Source organism: Sparus aurata, chromosome 1 (assembly GCF_900880675.1).
Source record: "Sparus aurata chromosome 1, fSpaAur1.1, whole genome shotgun sequence".
Classification (NCBI taxonomy): Eukaryota; Metazoa; Chordata; class Actinopteri; order Spariformes; family Sparidae; genus Sparus; species Sparus aurata.
The window spans coordinates 24,715,661-24,737,435 of NC_044187.1; the positions used below are offsets into that span (position 1 = coordinate 24,715,661).

Below are 21,775 nucleotides of genomic sequence, written 5' to 3' on the forward strand. Positions count from 1 at the left end.
TCAGCTTCATGTAATCAGAAATTCGCTGGTTCGATTCCCCTGGTCTTCACGTCGAAGTGTCCTTGGGGAAGATACTAAACCACAAATTGCTCCTGATGTGCTGGTTGGCACCTTGCATGGCAGCCACCACCATCAGTGTATGAATGCATGTATGAATATCTGTAGGTCGCTTTGGACAAAGGCATCTTCTAAATGCCCTAAATGTAAATGTGAATATATCCTGGTAAGATCTACAAAAAAAAGGCATTATAACACTGAAAAGTTAGAGTTTAATCTGAAGTTACCTCACCAACTAAAAAACTGCTTTTTCATAGAGGCCTCTGATGTTCTCTGAATGGTTGTAGAAATGAAGTGTTTCACTTATGTGCTGTTGTATTAAATAAAGATTTAAGTTGTGTGAATGGCATACATTTAATGGTAGTTAACACAGCCTTTTGGGGCTGCTGTGCTGTCAATGATTCAAAATACCTTTTGCAGAACTACTCAAAAGATTCAGCTTCCTGTTAATTGTGGACGCAACGCCTTCTATTTCAGAGAGATCATCACAGTAGTTTATCATTTATCATTTCAGAAGTTCACTCTCTAGACTTTGATGCCTTCAGGCTCCTCAGAACCAAACTGAACCGTCAATACAGCTGAGTTTCATGGATCAATTCGATATCTATGTTAATGTAGAGGGACCCTCGGGTAATCCTGGTAAGAGGAAGACTTTGGGAAAATGTTCACAAAATGTTAATGCAGATGAAGACAAGATTCACATTCTGGAGCCAAAGAGACATGAACCTGCACTCTCAGGTAATGAACACAAACATGTACACACTCTAAAAGGATGTTGACTGCATTTCTTAAATAACACCACACACAAGCATTATATTCTATATTCTCAAAAAACTCGTCTGAAGTAAAACAAAGACTTACATGACGTGTTTGAGAAACCATGATGTGAAGGAGGCACAGAGGAAAGAAGTTAACCAGAGACTACCAACTGTCTGATAAACTTTATTGATCCCTCTGGAGGAAACTTTTATTTGGCTTCAACATGCTGTAGATCAGACATAATTGTACTCAGTCTGAAAATAGTGTCACTCAATCTTTAGGCTGTGCCGTAATTTCAAAGATTAAAGAATGTACATTATTGTGCTGATGACACAGAAATACTTTTCCAAATCATCTGATGAGAGGATTTCAGTTATATTTTCTTGGTGGAACTCTTCAGGTTTTTGCATCTTCAGTTTTTCACTTCAACAATAGTTTTACATTTACACTTTTACATTTGCTGTTGCTGTGAGGTGCAAGGTGTGAAAAGAGAACAAACTGAAGCCTTGGCCACTGACACAAAGAATTATGAATAAAATGTTTATTGCTTTTTGTTCTGTCAGCTGTAGATGACATTTGACTTCACACTTGGTTGACTCTCTCAATGAGAGTTGAAATACAGAAATATTATAGAACTCATCTCCTGAGTCATTATACTGCCTCGAATTCCTGGTGGCAGGGAGGTGCTTATTAGTCGGGTTGTTTCATGACTGGTTCCCTAGGAGCTTTGGTGCTGCTGCTTGGGGGGCATGAGGGCTGGGGACTACTGGCTGTGGGCTCTCCTCTGCGGGGCATGCTGGAGTGGCATGGCTCATTGGGTTTTGTGCAGACTGCAGGGCAGTTGCTAGGAATTCTGGGCCCCCTGAAAGAATATCGGTGTGGGCCCCTCTACCCCATTCATTGCCACCTTCAATTTTCTTGTTTTTCAGTATTCTTGACGGTGCCTGGTGTAATACACCCAATCTGTTTCCATTTTTACGATTAACGACTTAACAAGTCAGAGTATTATTATGTAAATTATGTATAATTAGTTGTCTTATTCTCATATCACTGATTTGCAACACGTTATTACACCTCTGATTGCAAATACATTTTCAATTAACCACTCAACAAATAGGTAGTGGGTCACTAATAAACCAAAACAGCCAGCCAGTGTCTACATCACTCACTCACCATCAAAGGCATCATTGGACTGCTGGGCTGAGCGACTGCTGTGGGGTCAAACTCAGATGAAGCAGCCACTGCTGATTCTAGTGCTGCAGAGCATAAAGGTTTATTGTTCCATTATATATATTGTAAATATTATATGTTATGTTTCATGGAGAAACTGATGCAGAACTAACCTATTCTTGGACAAAATCTAAATGGGCTTCTTAGTACCATAGCTCTAGGTGGACAGCTTCACTTTCCCAGGCAAAAAATATTCTTAAACCATTCAAAAGTCGGTGTAAACTGTCCACAACTCTAAATAGTCTTTTTTACTTTGTTGTTGTCAGCTATTATGGTGTCTTTTATTTTATACTGCTATGAAAACAAACAAATCTTTGAACATTTAACTTTTTTGTATTTAGGCGATTCAAATGTCCCACTAATAACACATTTTACAAGACCACATTGAACACATCATGATAACGTAACTGACCTTCGTCAGATGCTCATAATTACTGAGTAGAACTTGAATGCGTCAAAATACATTTCAACGCAGCCTCTGAATGGGCGCATACTGAAGCACTGTCCGACAGTGATATTGTAATAAACCTTGTTTCTGTTGAGATGTAGAGAGCCCGAACGCAGAATATTTCTACTGCGCACACAATTAAGAAGGAAAGACGGTACAGAAAGTAATAATCTTTATTGACACCAATTCATAAATACAGTGCATAGCCACACACACAGGGACGGGACACAGCATGAGTCCAACAGCCTACTCTCCTCGGTACCTCTCATTGGCCAAAAACAGGTGTAAGGGCACTGCCAACATTAAACACACCACACCAGGATTACACCCCTTTAGGGCACTGCAAACACTGCACAGCAAAACGCTCTAGACACCCCGCAGGGCACAGCACACAGGATTACACTGCAACCAAACTCATGCTCTACTCACACGTGATAAGGGCACACACGCTGGGCACTATGGAAACTGTCTATCACCCCCCGCTGCCCCTCCCACCCCGGTACTGTGACTACACTGCTCTCTTAAAAGCTACAACAATTCATTACACAGCTCACAGAAACAAGACGACTCAAAACGAATAAATCTTAAAACCACTTAACTCTCCCGGGGTCCGAGACCCTCCCCCAGGGTCTGAGCTTTGGCGCCGGCCGGCTTCAGTCAGAGTTGCTGTGGGGCGACCGCCAGTCCAGCGCCGTGAGGCGCCTCCACGAACAGCAGGAGAGCCTCGCCACCAAGCTGGGGAGCGGGCAGAAGCACACTACGTTTCCCCGCTCACACTGTCTCAGCCCTACCTAGCGCCGGAACCTCTCCCTAAACCCGCTGCCTATCTTCGCCGCCGGCAGCCCTAAACGGCATGCGAACGGCCACCGCCCCCCGATCCCGACTGCAAAAACAACTGCTCGGCTGGGCTTTCACCCCGTAACACTCACCGAGCTCCGCTCCCCAGAGACGCCAGCAGCCGCCAACTCTCTTCCTTTCAATACCCCCGTTCCTCTAAAACACTCCCCTCACAGGTGTAGTCACTCACCTCAATTATCTCCACACAATCACTCACTCAATCTTCCCGACCCACTGGGTCATTCACTACAATATGTGTGAAACACACAGTCACTGTAGTAGCCCCTAGTAACGTTCAGTTATAGCTACTCTAGGAACCGTTGCTCTACAATGAACTGGCGACTTGTCCAGAGTGTTGCGCGGCCAGATGACAGCTAACGTAGGCTCCAGCCTGCGCCCCGTCAAGGGTAATGTTACAGACATTAAATTAATGAACAAGTAGGCTAATTGTTTCAGCCGCCCTCGGTAGTTTTACTCTCACCATTCTTAGAAAATAAGTTGTAGATGTCCTGGGCCCCTGCTCTGCTGCTCCTACTCCTGGCCTCCTTCTCAACTCTCTTCTGGTGTCCGGACTTGTGCTTTTTGGGGGGCATCCTAACCCTGCTGGAGTTCGCTCGCGCTACTGAATTCCGATGAGGAAGAACCATGGGAAGAACGAACAGCGGTGTGGACCAAACCATTTTTTAAGAAGGGACCAAGGGGGTTATTGAAATAATTAAAATTAGAATATTATATGACTGTTTCTTTGTTTTAATTCGGATTCATTCGTATGAATATATATTAGTTCAGTGTATGCATACAACCATTTCGTCATAGAGGCTACTGGGGGCTGTGTGTGGGCCCTATAGCGGGCTGTGGGCCCTTAGAATTGTCATCACCTTTCCCCCCTATACGACGGCGCTGGCAGACTGGTGGGCAGGGGTGTAGTGGTCGGGGGACGCGGGGGAACGGCGTTCCCCCAGTCTTTTTGGCGAGATTTTTTTTTTTTTTTTTGGCAAGAATTTTTCTTTTATTTGTCTAATACATTTTTTTTAAACATTGCCTTTGCCGTTGTTTTTGCCGTGGGGCCAAAATGTGCATAATTTTGAATCTGTGTGTCGAGAAGCGCCGTGTGTGTGTGTATGTGCAGGCAGGGCCGTAATCAGGATTTTAGAAATACTGAGGTCATAATTGCGGAGGTCCAAAGCAAAGTTTCAGCGAGCGGGTTCATAAGGAAATGTGTATTTGTAACTGACACTGTGTGTGTGTGTTGACCAACCTTCGAGAGGGCAGGGACAGCAGAATACAGTACAGATGTGGAGATATGAAGGCAGTCAGAGCCAGTAGATGGGGGCAGGCAGCCAGTCACCATGCATGTAGACTAACTGAAATTGTATGATTGTTGATTATTGACAGTACACTGATTCCAATGAACATAAATGTCCTAACATAAGCAAAGTTTCAAAGATTATCTAGCCTTGATGTAACAGGGCATAATGCAAGACAAGCTTCCACTTGTCTCTCCTGCCAAGAAGGAATTAAGCAAAATAATATACACCTCCTTAATATCAACTTTAAGACACACTTAAATAACTCAAATACCAAATAATGCAAACTCAAACACAAACAGTACATGAACACAAGCAAAATGTAAGTCATACAATTTCACTATTAGATACTACTAGATATGTTGTTAAGTTACATTAAGATTGAATAATTATGATTATGATTGAATTAGATCAGAGGACAGTATGGTTTGTTTAACATCAGTGTGTATGGGACATTGATAATCCTATCCTGGGGCAGCACCATGGTCTTCTCATTCACCTTTCTCTCCTTTTCTCCCCCTCTCGTCCTCTTCTTGCCTTACTATCTTCTTCCCAAAGGGAAACAGGGTTTGTTGTGCTCTCTTCATCATGTCTGAAGAAAGTGAACACACAACAACTCAGCTCAGTTGATAAAGTAACTTTAACAGCGATGGTTAACATTGTATTACTGGCCTTGCCTCTGTTAGGATTAACATTATAAAAACTAGTTTTAGAGTTCCAGAAGACACTCTGTTTGCTTGCCAAAGTCTTGACAAGTATGTTTAAAACTATGTTTAAAAGTATGTTTAATAGCCTATAATTAGTATAGGCTATTAAAACATCTAGTAGGTACAGAAATCACTTAAGTAGTAGCAGCAGCAGTACTAGATACAGTCAAAGAACAGCATAACTTCAAAAAATGAGCAAGCATGGATTATGAATTAGCGAGCTAACATCAGTCAACATGATGTATCTTCCCTCTGCTTTCAATGGCCATTCAAAGAGGGGCTCTTTTCAAGACAGCAGTATAACTACCTCTGAAACGACCATTTATAGGCAGTTAACATTAGTTAAGTTATCACTTGTGATGGTTGATCACTAACTTGGATGGCACTACAGGCGTGAAGTCGCAGTTAAATTAAAAGTCACATGTAATAGCTGGTGCTTCGGATCACTCACGTGAGCTTGTCGGCCTGCTTTGTATTTACATCAACAGACACCGTGTTTTAAAGTTTGAAATCGTTTATTAAAATACAAGCAACCTGGCCAGTTTATTCCAGTTACCAATTTTGCTGTCTATCTTAGGAAGTAGAGAACACTTCGGAGCACAAATCCTTACCGCTGAAGTACAGCTTGTCCAGAAGTTATTTTAACAGTGTGGTGAGAGTGGCGTAGCTCTTTCATGAATAGGGCAGTGCGTCAGGTGTGCGTGAGGTGTGAGTGGGTGAGCGACAAGTGAGGGAGCGTGTGTACGGCAGACAGTGAATGAATGAGAGAGAAAGGAGTAGCGGCAGTAACGACAGGAATAAAATGTACAGTATATGCTGCAGTTAGCTGAGAATAAACGTGACGGCTCCTCAAAGGACAGCAAAGCTCCCTGGCATTATTTACCGACCAACGACATACGTGAAAGGGGTTCACCCCGAAGGAAATCATAAACTTCGGCCCTGGAGGAAACATCTCCCTGTGCGCTTCCTGACCACGGTCTGGGAGCCGAACAGGAATGGTGTAACAAGAGTTTTTAATCCGTTATTGTGTATATACGCTTACGGTTGCCAAAAGCAGCTGTCTGGGCTTGAGCAGAGACAGTGGATTTTTAAAAGATTTTCCTCTTCCCGCTGAGGTAGCCTACCCACAAATCAGTGCAATGACCAAAGATGGTATATTTATGACAGGATAATCCACTCTGTAACCCAAGGTGATGATCAGACAGAGGAGCAAGTGGTTTCCGTACAAAATAAAGTTATTTGTCGGCAGTTATCACCTTCTTTTTTTTTCCACTGAGAAAAAATACCGAGGACATGACCTCGGTGTCCTCAATGGTAGTTAGTCACCATTGATTGTATTGTAATTGTAATAAGCTAAGAGAATGAGAAAAATAGTGAACTAGCCTACAGATGCAACAGATAGCCAATAGAGATGCTAACCTGTAACGTACTGTAAATGTAGCCGAGGCGAACAAAATGAAAGGACACGCAATGAATTAAGGCCATGTTCAGTCACAGTATGAATTATCCATCAATAATATTATTTGGATGTTTGGATGGATAAGTAATAATGTGACTAAACATGGCATTAAAATATTAGGTCATGACTCAGTAGTATACTTACTTACTTGATACTTGATTTAAAAAATTCAACAGAGGATGAGACAGGAGAGAGATGAAGAGGTTGAAGGGACAGAGACAGGAGGAGAGGAGAGAGTCACTGCTCTAATGAAGAAAAAGGTAAGCTATGGTATTACTGTACTTATTGTTACCTATATGCGTTCTTCATTTATCAGCAGTTTTGAGTCAGCTGATTTGATGTGGGTTAAATGTGTATTCAATGAATTCAGAATCATTGCAGAAAAGAACTCCACCTTTATCATCTCTCTCTCTCTCTCTCTCTCTTTCTATCTCTCTCTCTCTCAATCACCATAGCTTAAACCAAACACTTAATGTATACAGTTACAGGTCATCTTAGTTGTTGTTTTTGGTGAGGCAGCAACACCACACACACACACAAATAATTTAGTTACAGTTTTATATATATATTAATTTTACAATTACAGCAACACACTGATACAAAGACACACACTGAAAAGTTTTGCCTATGTTTCTGTTGTGTGTGTGAGAGAGAGAGAAGGAGAGCCGTCTAATTGCAACGATATATGGCTCAAGCATTTGCAACTTGGGTCTATCCGGGTGACCTAATTCAAATAACATGTGTGTTTTTTTGGGGGGGGGTGTGAGTTCCCCCAGTGATAAAATCTCCACGACACCACTGCTTGTGGGTCTGTGCCGGCTCAGGTGTGCGCTGTCATTAAAGCAGGTTATCCTGTTTGTTTTGGCTAAGATGGTGTTGTCCTCAGGATGGGTGTTGGGTGGAAGTTTTCTAGACAGTAGTCTCGGGGGGGGGTGGGGGGGGGGGGGATTATTATTTATGTGTTTTTTCTAAAGCGCTCCCACAGTTGTGACAGCAGCTTTAAGTGGTTTGAGTTACAATGTGGAAAAGTTGACGGCTGCAAATGTTTATAATTGTATCTGTGTGTGCTTTTAGGGCTGCAGTTCTAAATTCAGAGAAGCTCAGACGTGCAGAATTTTCTCACTTCTGCTGAGTGCTGAGGTGAGCAGCATGAGGTTGCTGTTTCACTCCATCTGAAGGCATCTGTGTCTGTTCAAAGTTCATAACAAAACTGTGATGAATAATCTCTGTTTTGTCTTTTTGTATATTGATTCATGATTGTAATCTATTGAGTGTAAACAAGGCTTGCTTTACTATATTTGAAATGATACTGAAACACAAACAAATGACAAATATTGTCTTCTAATTGCAGCTGCTGTAGATAGCACAAGAGTTAAGAAGAGCTCACTCAGAGCTGCTGCAGTGATTCTGGGTCTGCTGTGTCTTCTCCTCCTGACTGGACTCATAACTCTGCCTGTCATGTGTAAGTACTTAGTTAGCATGCTGATGGAGCAACAGGTGTTACTGGTTAACAGTATTTCTTTGTAATTATCAATTGTGATCTAAGTTCATATGTGTTCATATATGATTTATCACCCAAAACTAAATTTATTCAGCAAATGTTTTGCATCTGTTTTTGTGTCAAACACAGTAACCAAGAGCAATGAAATGCATGAAATGAAGATAGTCAGGTTACAGGCTGGTTACAACAACCTGACTGAAGAAAGAAACCAGCTACAGACCAGATACAACCAACTGCTTGAAGGTAACAAGATCATGCAATTCCTAAAGAGACTGTGATGCCATTGCTGGCTGCCATAGCTGATGCTGAGCTGTATTGCTTTAATGTATAGCTGGGAGCTAAACAGTGCATCTGTCTTTTTACTTTATGAATGCTAAGAATAGTAGGTACAGTATCAAGGGTGCAAAATATCGTGTATGCAGTTGAAGGTGTTGAGAATGTATGAGACTTTAGACTGTGGACTGTGGGAGGAAGCGGGATCCACCGGCTGCACCCGGAAGAGAAGTGCAGCTGGTATCTTCCATTTTTAACAATTTCCATATTGTTTGTACAATATCTCTTAACTTGCATGTTCTTTTGCCCTTCCATCAAATTCAGCTTTGTTGCAGAATTCCCATGATTTAGGTCTTTCTGCTTTCTCAGATAGGAAGACACTCGACAGTGAGGCCAGATTTAAGGCCCTTACTGAGGAGCGGGATGAACTGAAGACAAAGCTTGCTGACATTAGTAAGTGTGAGGATTCATAGTGTTCAGATGATGAATCCTGTTGACTTTTGTAATCTTCTTACTCTTCCCTGTAGCACCACCTGCAGGTCAAAGTTTTCACTTATCCAGTCAAATATTTCAACATTCCAAGGGTGTAGGTTTGATTTTGATTTATTCATTTCATTTATAAAGTTAATCATTACACATTTTATATTTTGTTTAAAAACTAATTTAAATCACATTATAGTGTTATAGCCTATGTTGAGGTCTCATCTGTAACTCCACCTGGCCTCTCCCTGAACTAGGCCTACAACCAGGCAAGACTGCTGCAGCACCCTAATAAAATAACACATGATGCTAGCCTGCCATTAACTTTGTACGATGCATTACCTACTGTACATAAGCAGTCAAACATATGCACTGATTGAGCAGATTTACGTTTGCTCAAAACATGTTCTGTGCTTTCTCTACTAGAGGAGCTTCACATTTTCCCCAGATAGCTAATTCTTGTCTCGTTGGTGGTGTGATTATACAGTAAATTCATCATGGCCCACTGACCTCCCTCCCTCCCTCTGGATGTCTAGCAGACGATCAGGGTACCCAGGTGGAATAGTGTGGCACAGGAGGACAACTGAGATTATACAACAAGTAGTTTCGACCAAGCTATCTGATTGGTCAACAAGAAATTTAGACCGTGCTCAAAGCATGACAGCACGCTTGACTCATTACTCAAAATATTACTCTGCCAAGTCTGTGTATCCATCTCCATGGCAACATTGTAACGTCAGAGCTGGAGTAGGAAATGGCGGAAAAATAGGCTACAAAATGGATCGGTTCGTTGCAAATTTTGATTTATTTGCTTCAGCATGGCCAGGGCCAGGCTGGGAGCGAGCGAGGAGCTTGAGATAAACATGCATGAATGAGTTATCAGCAAACGGCCACGCCACGAGAGAATGTCCCGTAAAATGATCAGGGTGATGGCGAAACAAATGTACGGCTGACAGCAGAGATGAGGAGTTTGCCGCTAGTGCTGGTCGGCTAACGCCTGTCCCAAATTGCTGCCTGGTCCGAAATAAACGCCTGGTCTGTTAAGTGATTGAAACAAATAAATGCCCCGGCTATTATTTATTTTCCCTTCAGTGTGAGAGACACTATAGTGACCGCGGTGAAAACGTTTTATAAAAAATATAAAAGAAAAAAAATCAACATCTTTTTTTATAACTTAGGCGATAAAAATAAGCATTTTCTGTTTATCTGTGCAGTATTGATTTGGTTCGGGAAATTCCGAGACCACGATAAAACATTAACGTCAGCTCAGACTTCTTCTGGGACTAGAAAATCCTTTCTGTTGCTAGGTCGTTACTAAGGGTTGGATTATTTGCTGGAGTGGTAATCTATGTTCCATTACACATATGAGTCAACTGACGTGACTGATTTTGTTTCAGTTATTAGTCAGACCCCATGTGTTTCCATGGCAACGCGACGCACACTCAGAGCAAATTGTCCATCAACATGGATATATTTTGATTATACATTTTATTTTTGTTGGTATTAGTTGTATGATCTCAATATTACCCTTGAGGGTGTGCTTTAACGTCATTTGAGCACTCTCTCGGGTAATATTGCTTAAACAGGCACTCAGGCACTCAGACCTGTGCCCAGGCATGGGCACAGGTCCCCTCATGATCGCCCACTGTACATAAATGATAACTAAGTGAAAATTATGAAGTGTTCTTTGAGTCTATCTAAACCTATTATTATTACTATTAAGTGTTAAAATGACCTAAAATAATGCATTTTTGCTGTTCAAGTTATACACTGAAATCAGCTAATTAAATGTAATATGAGTGAGTGAGTGAGCGAGTGGTAGTATCAGAGGCGCAGCAGAAGCGTATCGGCATCTGTGTGAATGGATAAGCCAGAGGCGGTTCAGGAGCACGACGATCTGATGGTGTTCACAGTCTGATCTCTAAACACATCCTTCACTCAACAAAATAAAGAAAAATGTCCCACAAAGCAATGTAACACGACCAAACAATAGTAACGTGGTATCTGGTAGTGTCTTTGGCAACTTATGAGATAAAAAATACTGCAGTTATACGTGAAGAAGTGTCTGTCATCCTTCGTCACTCTGCCCAAAAAACAGCGTCTGTCCCCGGCCAAAAACTTTAACTCACAAAGTGATCGTTTCCTTCCGTCATTTTTTGTTGTAGTTACTGTATTGAAAACAAATCATGACGGTCAGCCCTCCCAAACGAGACTACAGTAAACTTTCCCCCAGAAAACAGCATCCCTCCCCACGAGTGAGAGAGTCAGACAGCGTCCAGTTTACTGATGGTGACTATTTTATTATGTAATTTAGAGCAAAAAATTTAACTTTGTCACTTGCCAGGATACATGTTGGGTCATGACTTTAATCACAACACATTATAGCAGCATCCATATGATTATAAACAGTCAGTAGGGACACGTTTAGATTAAACAGGTTAACACATGTTGAAAATAACACCCAAACGTCATTATCATGACATGAACAGGGCTAGTGAGTGAGTAAAGTTGGGATTCATTTAATTCATATTGTTTTCTTAAATATTAAGGATTTCTCTCTGTTTTTGTCCTGGTTAAAGCCAACTATTCCCAAAAAGGATGGATGTATTTCAGTGGCAGTGTCTATTACATTTCTTCTACCACCAAAACCTGGCAAAGGAGTAGAGATTATTGTCTGCAAAGAGGTGCAGACCTCATGATTATTAACAGCGAAGAAGAACAGGTGGGTTTATTTATGTATATTTAACCATGTGTGAGACAGAAACATGATTAAAAAAATGAATAAATACATATAAAAGAATGAATGTTGATGATATTTGTATCTGTATACAGAGTTTCACAAGACAACTGAAGAATAACTTGTGGATTGGACTGACTGACACAGAGACAGACGGGACATGGAAATGGGTTGATGGGACTCCACTCGACACAAGGTTCACACAGCTTCATATTTCTCATATATTAGATTTTGACTTCAATGTTAGAACAAAGAAATCAACAATATCCTGCATGTTTCAGTTGAAATGTTTCTTGAGTTGTGTTCTTTACAAAAAACATTGTTTGGTTTTGTGTTTCAGCTACTGGATGGATGGTGAGCCTAACAACTATAAACAAAAAGAAGAAGACTGTGTAGAAGTAAGATTACATGCAGAGGAAAACAACTGGAATGATTCACCATGTAATTTAAAACTGTTTTGGATCTGTGAAAAGAAATTGCTTGTATAACTCCAGATCTCCAACAGATTCAGGACAATACCAGTATGAGCCAAACGACACCCACAAAAAGCCAACTAATAAATAACTTAATCTCCTTCCTTAGCTGTAAATCCGCAAGCCAACACTGACCCAATATTTTTAATTATTATTACCGCTTCATTTTCTTTCAAAACACAACTTCCTTTTAAAATAGCAACCTTAACAGAAAAAACGTCACTCCCTCGAGGATGCATAAGAGCACATCACAACATGGGGCTTTATTGATTGTTTAGTATTAAAGTGAGTAAAGGATATTTCACACCTATAAAATGATCAACTTAGCTGGTCAACACTTTGGAGTTGTTTAGCCGTTTAGTGTTGGCATATCACCAGGTACAGAAAATGTTAAATGGTACAGAATGGAAAACCAAAAAAAGCTTAGTTTCAATGCATTGGAAATGAGGTGAAAGGCATGCCACATCGTATTTCTCTAGTGCTCAATATGCTGTCCAACTTTAGTCAAGATGTTGGATTTATGAGACCAATCAAATCCCAGTGTTATGTGCTCATTCTTGTTGTTTGACAAAAGATACAGAAGATATGTAAATGAGAATGACTAAAGTTTTAGTGTGGAATAAACTCAGATCAGAGAGAGCAGGAGGCAAGAGAAGAGGCTTAACTCCCTTCCTCCAGCCTCCGACTTCCTCTGTTTGTCCAAGTCCACATGTGCACCAAAATACACCACTGTGTTGTTTGCTGACCAAAAGAGGAGGCTGGAGAGGGAATGTATGCTATTTCTGTTGTTTTGTCATTACCGTGTGGAATCATGTGGACTCATAATTTTCAGGTTTGCTGGCTTAGTGTGGATCTAGTCTGAAACACAGGACATTACTGGGCTGAGGGGAAAGTGGGACATTAAACAGACACATGAATCTGGCCTGCATCTTCCATCCTGTCTCTCTTTGAGAATACTGTATACTGCAGAATTTATACATATATCCAATAGCTTATCTTTTATTGTCTTTTCTGTCATTATTGTAATAAAGCACTATAACAGAAAACTGAATCACACTTGTTTGTGTATTAAAGTAAAAAATGTGGGTGCATGTGTCCCACATGTTTTCACCTCTCATAAGCTTGAACTTATCTGTAGTTTCACTTCCTTTAACTCTGTGTCAACCAGATATTGTTGTCTTTTTTTCAAAGACAGACTATACAGACTATATAAAGGGGGAGCAGAAAAAGTGAAAAGTAACAACATTTGAACTGCATTAGGTTCCCGTTCATGTTCTAAATATCAGATGTGACTAAATTAATTGATTGATTGTTTTGATTTTGATTTGTTGCGTTTCACACCTATAACTTATAGGTGTGAAACTCACAGTCCTTGCCGTTCGCGTCTCGACGCCGTAGCCTGACGTGCGCCTCCAAAAACGTCACGTCAACGCGTCGAGACGCGAACGGCAAGGACTGTGATTGGTCCGCTCAGGACGTCATTTCCGGCGCCTGCGCTTCAACATTTGTAATAACAGCATTTGTTGTTCAATATCCACAAGCTCTATCTCCAAAAACACCCGCTCCATCTCAGTTGCCATTGTTTACTGTCTGACCGGAAGAAAACCAAGGAATCCAATATGAACCCCCCGAAACCAAACAAAGACACAGCCACACCCCCCCAGTGGCTTGGCAGTGAATTGCAGAACAACGCGTTCCCTCGACGCAGAACTTCGAATGCTCAATGACGGCGTAGGGTCGACGACGTAGCTACGCCGTCACCGCGATGCAGAAGCATAAACCAGGCTTCACAGAGAGGGGGAAAACTAGGGGAGGACCCAAATGCAGACACAAGGGAGGCAGGATAGGGGAAACAAAAAGATAGCTTTAGTCTACAAAATCTTAAGTAGTACAAAAAAGAGTTGAGGACAAAAAGCTAAGTAACAACTAAAAACTAAACACAATGCAAAGAAAAAGGCAAAGTTAAAAAAAAAAAAAACCAAGAGAAACAAGCAAAATCAAAATCCATAACATAAGGGAGACACAGGGGGAAACACTACAGAACATCACGAGGAGACGGACAAAGGTTGACGGATGACAGAATGAACAGACAAGGAGTCCAGGGAGAACAAAGACTAAATACACAGACACAGAGGATCAGGAACAGGTGAGTTGAGAGAGGAGGGAAAAGGACAGATGAGGTAACGAAGGGAAACACAGAGGCACAAACACAGAGGAGACACTGAAAAGCCAGAAGAGACAAAAAAGGGCAAGGATTCAAAATAAAACATAAACAAAAGGACACTGAATCATAACACGTAGAGTACACAGAGTGATATTGTTTTTGTTGAATTTAGTTGGTAGAATCAGCTCAAACCACTGTGACTTTAATGTTATTTAGTCTAGGTTCAAATCATGTTACATGTTATAGCTGCAACTGTGTTACTTCCCTGATTCAAACAGATTATGAATGCATCATCTGTTTGAATCAGGGAAATAAGAGTTTATTTAAGAAAAGGGAAGAATGAAAGGGCTGTGCTGTGTAAGCAACACAGAAAAGAGGAAGACCACACCATTTTTGGAAGAAACCACCACTCGACCCAACTTTCAACACACTCACGCTATTTAGAAGAACCAACAATCGACACAACTTTCAGTAAACACTCATAGGTAAAATATGGTGGTCGACAAAGGTGAATCGGAGATCACCATCGAGATTGTAAACCTCCCTGATACTTCAGCCAGGAGGAGTCACACTGGTGAAGGTGGTGAGGTGACTACTGCAGCAACAGGTGAGACAGAAATGCTTTCAGCGTTATTTTAACCATAAAAGCAACCAGAATTAAATCATTTATCTTGCATTGAACTGTAAAGTATAAGGTCATGAAAGGTAGACATAGTTGCCAACTCTCCCGATTCACGCGGGAGACTCCCGATTTTTAACCCTATCTCCCTCGATGCTCCCGGTCAGTAATTTCTCCCGTTAATCTCCCGATTTTACAGTAAAGGAAACAAGTAAGATTGTGTCCCTATATTTGTTGCAGTATCTGGCAACCCTGGCCTGCCTGTGTGGATGAGCAGGTGTGTGATTGTTCCTGATAAATCCCGCAATCCGGCTTTTCCGACCTGAAAATGAGGCTCTCGTGAGTCATGCAAATCCGTTTTTCTTTTTTTTTGGGGGGGGGGGGGGGGGGGGGCGTTGCGCAAGGCACGGTCGGTCGGGTATTGATAAACATAATGACATTTGATTTTGATGACGACGTGATTTTTGTCGGTTTAATATCACGAGCGAATGGGGAATTTAAGTTGCACACAGTGAAAGCACCACACCCCAAGTTATCTTGAAATCGATTATTAATGTCATTACTGCTATTTGTACCGTTGAAGTTGAGTGACTGAGCAGCAGGCGTCCGCTCCTGCTGCCCCATTCAGCCCACACACACTGGCCTGCCGCCTGCGCAGTGAGAGGGGAGAGACCCCGGCGCTGCTGCAGAGGAGCTGTGGACTGCGATGAGCAGCATGTGAATAACAATATAATATATTTCTCGCCTTTCTCCTGATGATCTGAATAAGTCGCTAAATTTGTCGCTAGTCGCTTTTTGGAAATAAAGTCGCTAAGAAGGTCTGAAAAGTCGCTAAATCTAGCAAGAAAGTCGCCAAGTTCGCAACACTGGCTTTGATACCTTCATTTGCTGAGAACGTGATAACCCTATAGCCAATCAAATGGCAGCATATATAAACGTGTTGCCTTGCAGGTTACACTGAAGATTGCGATGAGAAGGCACGTCGGAAAAATAATTCTCTACATTTGCATACAATACTACGAATGAGTTTGGGAAAAATATTATATTCGATGCATCATGTAAAAAAAAAAAATCATATTAAAATATATCAAAATATTGGTAAGGACAACTCTGTCTTTCCCAAACTTTGGTTGTGACTTGTCCCTATCGTCCCTATATGCAAACTTACACCCTTGACTCAGCAGGTGCTGCAGGTTCAGTGCAGCTTGCTTTCCGCCAAGTGAACCCATGGTGTGTGTGTGTGTATGCGTGTGTGTGTGTGTGTGTGTGTGTGTGTGTGTGTGTGTTATCTGCACACAGGAGGAAAACTGCTTGGATGCATTGCTGTGAGCTTTTGTCTCATGTGTATCCTACAAGCCAGTCTGAACATTTGCCTGCGTCTTGCTCTCTGTGAGTTGCCTTTAATTTTATATAATCTTATATTAATGTTCTAACAATAATAATAATAATAATTGTAATAACAATTAATTTTCTAGGACCAGTAATTAAACTCACCAATATTCGACTTCTGAAAATACCTGCAGTTTTGAGAATATATCAATGTAATTCAGAATTTCTGTATTAAAGTACATTTGTCTATTCAGTTGTTGACATAATCCGATTTTGTTATGATGTAAGCCTCTCCACCAGATATTGACTGCAATTGTAAAAATCTGACTGATGAGAGGGACAACTTGAGGAGGATTAACTTGGGTAAGGGATGAAAAGTCCAATACCTAATGCGTTAGTTTTAAAGTGAATTGTCTCTTTAATTGCAAATCCAATTTGATTCTGTTGCAAATAATGGTGACTTTTCGACTAGATATTGAGGAGCGTTACAAAATCCTGACTGAAGAGAGAGACAAGTTGAGGAGGGTGCTGAATGACTCTGGTAAGTATGATGATGAAACAAAGATCTTCAAAAAGACTCAGATTCAAATTTAAGTCCAACACAGGACAAATGTTAGTGACATCTGTTACGCATCATATGAAGACTCCTAGTTAAATCCTGCAAGCACCAAAAATTGACTGTGACAGTATGTAAAATTAAATTAAATTAAAGCTGCAAGCAGCAATAAACGGGCCCTCGCGGTTCACACGCGTCGGGGCATGCTGCCGTCAGTGTGTGCCACATAGATGTATTCAGGGCAAGACCCTCTACATGTTTGAGCAATTCGGAGTAGATGGCAAATTGTATGTGGTAGTTATACTGAGTTGATGGTTTTATGGCGAAGCATCAAAATGGAGCCCGCCACTAGGTGTGACGTAGGTGAAAGCTTTTGATAAGATTTGTCCACAGATGCTACTTGCAAAGTTTGTTGCAAATCGATCAAATGGCCTAGGAGGAGTTGGAAGAAGTAGTTTATAATTTTTTCCCAGAGCTTTAGTGGCTCATGGGGAAGTAGTCACCTGGGTTTCATGCCATTCAGACAGACCAATGGGGAGATATCCAACACTTTGTGTTTTGAGCAAAATGTACAGGAAGTTGTTATCTAATATCTTGAGTATTGTTTGGAATATCACAATTCTTTGAATAACTTTTTGTCAGGAGAGTCCATAGATGCTCTGTGCAAAATTTGGTGCAAATTGATGAAATCTCCTGGGAGGAGTTCGAAAAAGTAGGTTTGTGACATTTCGCGAATTTGCAAAAAAAACGGTAGGCGGAAATGGGCGTGGCTTATATCACGAGATTCAGCACAATTTAGTGATTCAATTCAATTCAGCGTGGATATAAGGTTTTTGAATGTGCAACAAAGTCTATGTGAGTGCACTTTTGTTGATTATAGCACCATTGAGGAAGACAATAGATCCTGAAATTTTTCAGCAGGTGTGACGTATATTCCAAGTTTGGTGAATTTTTGGGCATGTTCAGGCAGTGAAAAATGCGATCATTTGGGACGAAAAAGTGGTCATTCGAAAAACAATAGGGACCTCGCAGGTCGAGACCTGCTCGGCCCCTATAAAAACGAAACTGGCCACCACTAATGTTGATTGATTTTAGCTTGAAGAATTTTCAAACTGCGTAATATTATTTTGTCTTTTTTATATACATTTCTGTCTAAATATGTATTTATCAGAGTAATGTAGCAATGCCTCAGTCTAATTCAGTGTTCAGGTTCTCAGACTCAGTTTCAGACCAGTAACATTCAACACTGCAGGAGAACTTGTGCAAAGCTAAGAAACTTTGGAAGACATACGGAGGCAAATAAAGCTACTTATTACAGAATGACCAGTGGTGACAAGTGAATTCATGTTTCATATTCAATATTTAAGTAAAATCAATGTCACAATTTTCAACCTGTATACTTTCTTATAGTGCGTGTTGACAAATATTAGAAATCTACCCATAATGCATTAATTATATGTGGAAATGCTGTGATATACTCAAATGATAGTAACCTCTTTACTTAAAATGGCAGCTTTACAGCTGAATTCCCAGGCTGAAGAGGGAGGCAAGCTGGAGAGTCAGCTGAATGTTCTCAGTAAGTATGAGAATAAATATATTGATACCAGTAATTAAAAGGAGTGGAAGTAAAATATTTGTGAAACTATGATATCTCGACACTTTGATGCATGCTTTGTATATATTTCATCAGTGTATATATTACTGTCCTTTTCCTCTCAAAATGGAAACTTTACAGTCGTGGCTCAGAGGGTAGAGAGGGTTTGATTCACAGCTTTGCTCTCAGTCAGTGTGTTCTTGAAGCAACACGCTCAATTTCAAATGAGAGATGAATAACAAGCATCTTGTAATACACTTTGGGTACTGTCTCCATATACCATTTAGGTAGCATTCAAAATGCTCTAGTAAAACACCTTAAAATGTTCAAAAGAAAAGAAAAATGTTTATAACTCATTCCATTGTATCTAACAATTAAAACAAGCTTAAGTTGCATGAGAGAGATCTGATGTATCAAACTCGACTGTAGGTTTCCAATACCCAGATTAAGAGAAAAGCCAGTTACATCTAAAATGACCGATATAATTATCACAAGCAGTGATGCTGTTGTTGTTCCAGATATGTTTCATTATACAAATATATGAAGAGTAGAATATTCAATGCAATGTTTTTGAGTCTCTACATAATTAATAAAGTAGTTATTGCGACAGTAGTTTATCGCCTTATATGAGCAAAAATCATGTTTAATAAATCTATGATCACCAGCAGTTTTTAAATGTCTTGGATTGACATATCTTGGTTCTTTCTTTGTTTTTTTCAACAGAACACTACTTGCAACAAGGATGGTTTTCTTTCAGTGACAGCGTCTATTACATTTCTTCAACCAAGAAGACCTGGCAAGACAGTAGAAATGACTGTCTGCAGAGAGCTGCGGACCTGGTGATTATTGGCAGCACAGAAGAACAGGTAGGTGTGTCCATTTTGTGCACTAACGTTGCCAACACTAGCTAGGTAACATTGGGGCAGCACAGTATGCTGGGTGCATACTGTAGAACTCGCTGACATCACACAGATACCTGTTGATACCAACACTGGTAGACTATCGACTGACGAAACCTTGGAGGACACCTGTCTTACACAGAGATAAACTAAACAATCATTTTGGAGCAGACAAACTTTTTAGAATTATTACTACATAATTAGAATAATGTTTTTAATGTGCTGTTTTTATTCAGCACCTTACAAGCTCTGTAGATGTTTTTTTATTTCATTCACATGCAAATATTATCAACATGACTTTCAATAGTTACTTTATGTTTCTCTTTAAAAACAAGGACTTCATAAAACAGCACCAGAAGATAATGTGGATTGGACTAACGGACAGAGAGATGGAGGGGATGTGGAAATGGGTGGATGGCAGTCCACTGACAACAAGGTACACACATTACTCTTTAATTCAAAATAAATTAATCATAGTGTTGTAACTCGTGGTCTTTAAGCTTCTTTCTCGTCTTCCCAAATCGCAAAGTACCTGAAAAGATCCTGGAATTATGTGAAATGACTAGTTGGTTGGTTGAATTTTAATTATTGTCTGAGCTTGTTGGTTTGTGTTCTATGTTTAAAGCTTATTTGTCTTTGGTTTCAGCCTCTGGGACTCTGGGGAACCAAACAGTGCAGGAGGAAATGAGGATTGTGTAGTCATGAATTCCTTTAAAAATGTAAACAGCTGGAATGATGAAAGATGTGAAAATGAAAACTTCTGGATGTGTGAAAAGAAAATTACCCTGTAACTCAGCACAGACACCACCATGACAGCAACTGTGTATTGACTGTGAAGACAGCACTGAAACATGTTTAATAAAGTGGCACATAAGTATCAATTACAGATTCAGTTGGGTCAGATTTTATACGTTTTAGACTAGGGGTAGCCACAATTTCTGTATTTTTCCATTTCATTTAGATACTTCACTGGGTAACGATGTTTCTTCTCAAAGAAATCAAACGGTGGTCATAGAACCCCCTTTTCTTTCCTTTCAGTTGTATACTGTGAATATAGATGTAGTTCTATTTTTTGGGTCTAAATATCCACCTTATTCCTGACTTTGTGAGTTTACCCATGGTTCATAGCGGTAGTCGGCTTTGCTCTTCCAGTTGAACAGGTTGACCTCGGTCTTTACGCTACCGTAGCTGTCATACTCGATCTAAAATCTGTCTTTTAACACAAAGAAAGCGACACAATTGACAAAAATCAGAGGTAGATACACAGTACGGATATTTTAAAAAGTCGTGAGGACAGTTCTCACAGTGCCTCCACTGTCAGTTCTCACGGAGTGGGCAGATGACATGAAGCATTAGCCCGACGTTAGCTACATCGACAGTTAATTATCTTATATTTTCTAAAGGTGTTGACGGCAGAGAATTACTCAGTTATAAAAGCACAGAAGCATACAACTACCTGCACAGTAACAAATTAGTGAAAGGACTGTTGAAGAAACACAGCAAGTTTATATTTCTGAAGGCAGCAGTGGCGCCCAGCCACAGCATCAATCAAGCTAAACATACAGCGTGGATAATGCTGAAGGAAAGTGAAGTCGTGGAGACGGGCGGCTGCTCGGACATTGCCGGGTTAGGAAAGTCATGTAGTCATGCAGCAGCTATTCTGTGGAAGATATTCATAAACCCAAATATTTATTTTAGTCTCAAAGCCGCGAGCGACGCTAGTCTCCGTTCTCCCTTCCTCAGCATGGCATGTAGGGCGCAGTGCACAGACATGTTTGTGGAAGTTCTTGATGTTCTACACAAGAAGTTTATGAAAAAAACCTTCAATTTTCATGAATTGTTGTGGCAACCAACAACGGCACATGTTGTACCTAAGCTTATTTTAAAAACAATTTGCATTTATGACATAATGCTAGTTAGAGCTAGCTTGGCAGCAGCGGTCAGTCATGCAGTTGCATGGCAACCGGAAACAGAAAACCACCAGCGGAAGTAGTTATCTGTCATGGCAGCCCCCATAGGCTTCCGAGGAAATGGGTGGATTGTTGTGCTTACTACTTTTGTGTTTTATACATCAATGTATACATTGTGTTATATTGATCATTTGATGTTTCTTCTATCTTAAAGCATTTTGCATTTCTGGCTTGAAAAGTAAATGAAAGTATTTTATCATCATTGTCACTTACTTTCATTCTTCTTTTAAAAACTGCATGATTTATATACAGAAATCCTGTTTTATCATGGGTCTCAGAGTTCAGAATATCCCCCATCAGTTGTGAAGAATCTTATTTAAAACACTAGCAGAAATGTTAAATATATACAGAATGTACTACATTGACAAACCAGTTC

The 21,775-nt window shown here is 40.5% G+C and overlaps 2 protein-coding genes across 2 annotated transcripts; both read left to right on the plus strand.

Moving 5' to 3' along the window:
- Window positions 1–630: 630 nt before the first annotated feature.
- Window positions 631–13,250, plus strand: LOC115585290 (CD209 antigen-like protein C). Its single transcript, XM_030423570.1, has 7 exons — window positions 631–795; window positions 8,156–8,266; window positions 8,435–8,548; window positions 8,948–9,031; window positions 11,638–11,780; window positions 11,891–11,991; window positions 12,136–13,250. Exons 1-7 carry the CDS (start codon window positions 645–647, stop codon window positions 12,281–12,283), a joined length of 852 nt encoding a protein of 283 aa, XP_030279430.1. The 5' UTR covers window positions 631–644; the 3' UTR covers window positions 12,284–13,250.
- Window positions 13,251–14,783: 1,533 nt separating this feature from the next.
- Window positions 14,784–21,601, plus strand: LOC115585295 (CD209 antigen-like protein C). Its single transcript, XM_030423582.1, has 8 exons — window positions 14,784–15,039; window positions 16,351–16,440; window positions 16,669–16,743; window positions 16,853–16,921; window positions 18,450–18,512; window positions 19,254–19,396; window positions 19,765–19,865; window positions 20,076–21,601. Exons 1-8 carry the CDS (start codon window positions 14,925–14,927, stop codon window positions 20,218–20,220), a joined length of 801 nt encoding a protein of 266 aa, XP_030279442.1. The 5' UTR covers window positions 14,784–14,924; the 3' UTR covers window positions 20,221–21,601.
- Window positions 21,602–21,775: the final 174 nt, after the last annotated feature.